This window comes from Athene cunicularia (assembly GCF_003259725.1).
Source record: "Athene cunicularia isolate RWA chromosome 12 unlocalized genomic scaffold, athCun1 chr12_part1, whole genome shotgun sequence".
Taxonomy (NCBI): Eukaryota; Metazoa; Chordata; class Aves; order Strigiformes; family Strigidae; genus Athene; species Athene cunicularia.
The window spans coordinates 11,661,071-11,668,623 of NW_020799116.1; the positions used below are offsets into that span (position 1 = coordinate 11,661,071).

Genomic DNA, 7,553 nt, shown 5'->3' on the forward strand with positions numbered 1-7,553 from the left:
CCTTCATCTTTAGCATTTCTCAAGCCATTCAAACAAATATTGCAGAGTAAAACTGAAAGGTTTCTGAAGTTTTATTTTCAGATTATTGCATATGTTGTTACAGCCACTCACTTGGGAACTATCAGAGAGTCTTCTCAAGTAGAAGAGAGCTCCAAACCCTGCATAACTTAACTATACCAGACCAGGATTTTTGTAAGATATATGAATGTTAAAATAATGATTGTTTTCAGATATTTTTCTTTAAAGGATGGAGGAATTAAATAATATATGAACTTTACATGAGATGAGCATAACATATACCCTAATCTGTTTTCAGGACCATCTTCAGACACTGATTTGCAGAAGATTCTGGAACAGAGAAGCAGCCGAGAGTCTTCAGATCATTTCTTATCTTCTCTAAACTCAGAAAATCATCTTTTACCTTCTGGATGTCCAAGCCTTTCACCTTAAACTTTAAGCTTTATGTTTCCTGCTTGATAACAAATTACCTTCTCAATCTGTTGTCATTTTGAGGGGCTGGGGAGCTGAACTCACTAGCTGGCCAGCATGGCAAAGGGCAGAATTGTTTTAACTGTTTGCCAGTTGGTGCTAGAATTGTTAATGAATTCATTAACTGAGTCTTCCATACAGAGTAACGAATGTCCACAACTTTGTGTATGTGAAATCAGGCCATGGTTTACACCACAGTCAACGTACAGGGAAGCCACAACAGTTGACTGCAATGACCTTCGATTAACAAAAATCCCCAGCAACCTTTCCAGTGACACTCAAGTCCTTCTGTTACAAAGCAACAACATTGCAAAGACCACAGATGAACTCCAACAGCTGTTTAATTTAACAGAATTGGATTTTTCACAAAATAACTTCACAAGTATCAAAGATGTGGGGCTCTCAAATCTCACTCAACTTACTACTTTGCACCTGGAGGAAAACCAGATAACGGAGATGACTGACTACTGCTTGCAAGACCTTTGCAATCTTCAGGAGCTATATATAAATCACAACCAGATCAGCAGCATTTCTGCAAATGCATTCTCTGGCCTGAAGAATCTTCTGAGATTACATCTCAACTCCAACAAATTAAAGGTTATTGACAGCCGTTGGTTTGATTCTACTCCTAACTTAGAGATCCTTATGATTGGAGAAAATCCAGTGATTGGAATACTAGATATGAATTTCAAACCGCTCTCAAATTTAAGGAGTCTAGTTTTGGCAGGTATGTATCTCACAGACATTCCTGGCAATGCCTTGGTAGGCTTGGATAGTCTTGAAAGTCTTTCCTTCTATGACAACAAATTGGTAAAAGTTCCTCAGCTTGCACTTGAGAAAGTTCCAAATTTAAAATTCCTGGATCTCAACAAAAATCCCATTCATAAAATTCAAGAAGGTGATTTTAAAAACATGCTCAGATTGAAGGAGCTTGGAATCAATAATATGGGAGAACTCGTTTCTGTTGATAGGTATGCGCTGGACAACCTGCCTGAACTTACAAAGCTCGAAGCCACCAACAACCCAAAGCTGTCTTATATACATCGTTTGGCATTTCGCAATGTTCCCGCCCTGGAGAGCTTGATGCTCAACAACAATGCCTTGAATGCAGTCTACCAAAAGACAGTGGAATCCCTTCCGAACCTGCGTGAGATCAGTATCCACAGTAACCCGCTCAGGTGTGACTGTGTCATACACTGGATCAACTCAAACAAAACCAATATCCGTTTCATGGAACCTCTCTCCATGTTTTGCGCTATGCCTCCAGAATACAGAGGACAGCAGGTGAAGGAAGTGTTAATACAGGATTCAAACGAACAATGTCTTCCAATGATCTCTCATGAGACCTTTCCAAATCACTTAAACTTGGACATCGGCATGACAGTATTTTTAGATTGTCGGGCCATGGCAGAACCTGAGCCAGAAATTTATTGGGTCACTCCTCTCGGCAATAAAGTAACTGTCGAAAGTCTCTCTGACAAATACAAGCTGAGCAGTGAAGGCACCTTGGAAATCTCTAACATCCAGGTTGAAGACTCTGGGAGATACACCTGTGTTGCTCAAAACATTGAAGGGGCTGACACGAGGGTCGCTACTATCCGGGTGAACGGAACGCTCTTGGATGGTACCCAAGTTCTGAAAATCTACGTTAAGCAAGCTGAATCACATTCAATCTTAGTTTCCTGGAAAGTTAATTCCAATGTCATGACTTCCAATTTAAAATGGTCGTCAGCCACTATGAAGATTGACAACCCTCACATTACATACACTGCTAGGGTCCCGGTTGATGTACATGAATATAACCTCACGCATTTACAACCATCCACAGATTATGAAGTGTGTCTAACAGTGTCAAGTATCCATCAGCAAACACAGAAGTCCTGTGTTAACGTTACAACAAAAAATGCAGCTTTTGCGCTAGATATTTCAGACCAAGAAACCAGCACTGCCCTCGCAGCAGTAATGGGATCCATGTTTGCTGTCATTAGCCTCGCCTCCATTTCTGTTTATATTGCAAAAAGATTTAAGAGAAAAAACTACCACCACTCCTTGAAAAAATATATGCAAAAGACCTCTTCAATCCCACTGAATGAGCTCTACCCTCCACTTATTAATCTCTGGGAAGGTGACAGTGAAAAAGACAAGGATGGTTCTGCAGAGACCAAGCCAACCCAAGTCGACACATCCAGAAGCTATTACATGTGGTAACTCAGAGGATATTTTGCTTCTGGTAGTAAGGAGCACAAAGACTTTTTTGCTTTATTCTGCAAAAACGAGAAGTTGAAGACTTTTGTATTTTTGACTTTGCTAGTTTGTGGCAGAGCGGTGAGGACAGGTGGATATTTCAGAATTTTTTAGTATAGCGTATCGCAATTGTTTGACACAAATGGCAGCTTCACCTAGCTTCCAATTCTTTTTTTTTTTTTCCCCCTCCTTTTTTTTTTTAGTTATTGTGCTAAACTTAATGCTGTTCTAACTACAGTGCTGAATAAAATTAATGAGAGGCTGGGGTTACCCTGTGATTCAAAAGTAGCACAACCCCATTCTTCTGAAGCCATCAGTAGAGTACAGTATCTTGCAAAGCTAACATACAGTTTTGAAACTGCATTGAACTGGGTTTGTAACTTTGGTCTAAGGACTCATACACAGAGAAAAGGAGACCTTGAATGATGTTAGTTGACTGTACTGTAATGTTGTATCAACTGATCTGAATGTTTTTGACTTTGAACAATGAGTTTTCTTTTTTTCTTTTTATTTTTGTAGTAGTTGAAAAGACTTAGGTAAAGCTAACAGGCAATAGAAATATGTACATCCAATTTTTTAATGTAACAGACTAAATGTTAATTGTTCTCTTATTCTTTTTATTATATTTAGTAGACACTTTTGAAGAATACTAGACTTTTGTTGTGTTTAAATCACCAACACATGGTGTTTAATGAAGGCAGAGCTATAATAAATTTAGTTTTGTTCTGATTTTTTATTTTAGAAGTCACAATAATGTATTGGGTTTAGATGTCACTAGTTTGACTGGTGATCATGTTTTGACATAAAATATATCCAAAATGTTATATAAAAATATTGTGGTTTTTTTTCTTGATGGAATTACGTTTCAACAAAGTTCCTTTTTTTTTTTTTTGGTACGCATTTATTTTAATAGTGTTTTTTCTGCACTATATGCAAAATATTGAAAATAATTTAATCAGAAAAATGTATCAGTACGGCTTTTGGACTGTAAGTCACATGCAGAATCAAAACTGTTTGGCATAAGGTACACAGCAAAAATAATTCACAGAGGGTGTAACAAAACTTCCTTTTTGTATATTTTCTGTTTGTATTCTGAGCTAAGATATAAATGAAGCTGACATTTAGCTGTCATTACAATCAGTTAGGACAAAAAAAACAACTCAGTGCTACCAAACTGAAATAAAACAGTTGAATCCTGGCATATACTTAAAAAAAAAAAAAAAAAAAAAAAAAAAAAAGTGAATTGGGTTAATGTTCCATCTAAAGCAGAAATTAAGATAGCTAAAACTAACTAGACACTAATGTTTGGGTCCAATACTGAACTGTATTCTTTACAATTAACCAGTACTCTAAGGATTTTACTGAATTAATATGGTAAAAGTACAAACTCTCAGAAAGCAGTGGTGTTTCTATGTGTGCACTGGGTATGATATAAATGCATAATTTACAGTCGAACCTACAGAAGCTTTGTACCTTGTCTTTTCTGAATCCATGGAAGTTCTCTGCAGGGACTGCACACAAGTCACAAGCAGGGTGGGTTTCTGGTGAGGTACATGGTCACACTTACACTAGGTACCTAATCAGCAAGCACAGGATTTTCTACACTTTATGACCCCTATCAATGTGCAACTTTTAAAATGTTTTTGCATACCAAATACATTATTGGTAAGTAAAAGTTAATTGTTGGAATAATGGATGTGCCTGTGTCTTGGGGTTGTTTGAAGTTTTTTAACTCGGTAGCGTCTCAAATATACCGAAGACCACCCCCCAGATTTACAGATAGCTTCTTTTTGCCCTTCAGCCAGCTGCCTAAAAGTGGAAAAGTTATCAGCATAGCTTCACTAATAAGCTGCTTTGGTGCAAAAACTTCAGTACGTCTCTTAGATGCCTGCCTTGTTGATCTTGCATTTCAACATAAAGCCAAGTGAAGCAATTAATTATGCATTTAAATGAAGTACTTATGCTGCTGTACACAATCTTTTATATGTTCATGAGATCTCATACATTTTTAATCATGTGACAATTAGATGTTGGGATTAGGGCAAGTGTCTTTTGATCATGGAGAAGTAACATGGTGCAAGCATTTATTTGTCACCTTCTCCTGTATTTGTTTCTGATGTTAATGGAAAATTTCCTCTTGCCTTCTTCTCCAGAAGAACTTCAGAGCAATAATTATCATCTTGTCTATATGCTATTCTGACCTTAAAACTGCCTCTATTGTTATAGCAGGCGTGGTGTATTAAAACTGAGATCTCTTATGCTGTGAACATTCATTCACTCTACTTTTTTCAGAGAAAAGGACACTGAGGACAAGGTTGACAGCAAAATTATGGCTTCCAACTTACATGACATCATAAAATCATCTTTAGAAAATAATTAATTGAACAGGTGTCAGATGGTGCAGCGTGAGCTTCCTTCTCCATCATCTCAGTTTCCTGCAGCACTTGTAGAGCTATACCGTAAATACTCAGTAACAAAAATCCCGTGAAGCCCACGGTGCTCTCCCTGCACCTCCCATCAGACTTGTGGAAGAACGCATCACTTTGGGTCCAAGGTGCTGGCTCATTGTTCTCTGTAAGCTAACCTAAGCATGGGGTTGTCCTCCAGAACAGCCATCCTGCTCTTCCTCCTCCCTGTCCCCACTCCCCATCCTCAATTACAAGTTTGAGATCTGTCTGCCTCCTGAACATGCTCATACCAACCAGTGCCTGCTGGTGCAGACAGACCACACCGAGGCCTTTGCTCTGGTGCGTATGTGGCTTGGATGTGTTTTCACCTGGATCTCCTGCAGTTCAGGCAGTTTCAGAAGCACTGTCAAAAAAGAAGGTGGCAGGGACATGTGGCCACAGAGGAGGACAAAGCAGCACTCACAGTTTGATCGGCAACCGCCAACAGCAGCGGGGGGGCACAGGAAGGGAAGCAATGTTTAGCATGTTCCTTTCCAATGGGGAAATAACAGGCCTTCTGCTCCCTGCAGATCTGTTTGGCAGTTTGATGTCATTCGTTATCTTATTAGAGCAATGCTGGTGAAGAAGAGCAGGAGAAAGTGGCCATATGACAGCCATACACTTCTCCAGGATGCACTGATCCACAGTATTTCAGGGTAGCTGATGTTGCTGGGAGAGATGCATGTTACCTGAGACCAGCTGAGCAGCAAGAACCACCTAGTTACTGCAATACATTCTGCACACACAGCCACCAGTCATAACTATTTTCAGCCATGTAATCTGATCCCTTAGAAATCTGTGCAGATCCCCTGGAAATTTAAAATTTTGCTAATAAGAGAAAGTGGGTAAGAGATTAATCATATGTGACATATAATCTTAGTAAATAACCTTCAAACTTGTGCTAGCAATTTTGTGCTTGCAGTTTATTGTGAGCAAAAATAAAAATGCCTAATTGCCTTCAAAATGTATTTGCATCTACTATTCACTGACGATGAAAACACAGCCCCTGTTTGCTCAGAAACAGAGATTGAGACTGGCCACTTCGAAACAGTATGTGAAAAAACATTATCTTTCATTCGGCTAACAGTTTAGAAATGCTGTGTAAGAGTAGATATTTCATACCCAGCTAAACTGCTGCAGCGTTACTTCCAGTTGGTTGCCTAATAATAAAATATTTCAGTCCCCTGAAGAGAACATAGCTCACTCAAGTGTGGTATGCAGTATTCCAGCTAAATCCACTTTTCATTTCCTCACCTAAATCATAACATCCTATTGGATCGAGAGAGGATATTTTCACCCATGAACCAAGACTCATGCTGGACATGGTCTTGGAATAAAGTGCATAAATACATGGATACGCTCACAGAGCTACGATCTGCCTTCCAGCTCTGCCTCATGAATACATACTCATTTAGTTACTAAAAGAAGGTTATGAAAAGGCCAACAGTTTGGAGCACTGATTTCATAAATGGGTTAAAAGTTGAAATAGGTCAGCAAACCTGAGATCCAGTGGCCCTACTGCCACTGACAAGCTGGGACCTAAGTGATAAAAGGAGTATCTTTTTGAGTTCTGATTAGGCAACTCCTTTTGCTTTGTGCTGGCAACCTTGAAAACGAGACCGAGAACAAACCACTGCAATGAAATTCCTGAAATTAAGTGGGATAAGCAGCTGGGGGCTACTTCTGCAACATCTCCACCTCAGCTGACGCACCCTGTATGGGAACAGGACGGTTCACTTGGGGCATATCTAATCATCTCAGCACCCTGCAAAGCCTCACGATGGATGTGTACATGATGGGCAAGCCCTGGTGGAAAAGCACACAGGGGCGTGGGATCAGTGCCGGAGGAGCTGTTCCACAACCCACTCAACGCACTCTGAGTAGCTGTTTGTTACACTGTGATCCTGCACCACGACCCACCGCCCAAATGAACATCATGAATTTCTGCTGCAACTGGAATTTGCCTTCTCACGCTCACCGTGCCAACCACCGCAGCCCCCGCGCCCACAGCTATGGAAAACCCAAGACCAAAGGGCAAGGTGAACGTGCTACCATTGAGCTTCTTTCTTCAGGAAAACCCTGAGTGCCTGAGCTGGAGATAGCAAATGCTGTTACCCATGGCCCTTGTTAAAATACCGGCACTGTGCCCCTGCAAAAAAGACACTACCGCTACCAACCCCTCTAGATAACATTTCTGTGCAGTATCATACAGAAGTGAATGTTTTGTGTTTCCCCTGAACTGCCAACCTTTTAATCTCCTTTCTGCTCTTTCCAACTATTGTGATTTTTTTACGTTCAAGAGCATTTATCCACCCACCCCTCATATGTTTGCTCTGTAGTCAGCCTTTCCCCGGTCTCATCCTGCCCCATGCC

At 40.1% G+C, this 7,553-nt stretch overlaps 1 protein-coding gene across 1 annotated transcript; it reads left to right on the forward strand.

Moving 5' to 3' along the window:
• Positions 1 to 316: 316 nt before the first annotated feature.
• Positions 317 to 7,339, forward strand: LRRN1 (leucine rich repeat neuronal 1). Its single transcript, XM_026857421.1, has one exon. It carries the CDS (start codon positions 547 to 549, stop codon positions 2,695 to 2,697), a length of 2,151 nt encoding a protein of 716 aa, XP_026713222.1. The 5' UTR covers positions 317 to 546; the 3' UTR covers positions 2,698 to 7,339.
• The last annotated feature ends 214 nt before the right edge of the window (positions 7,340 to 7,553 follow it).

Bases quoted from the DNA above. Each gene is read 5' to 3' on its own strand.
- LRRN1 (XM_026857421.1), top strand. From the start codon at position 547: ATGGCAAAGGGCAGAATTGTTTTAACTGTTTGCCAGTTGGTGCTAGAA.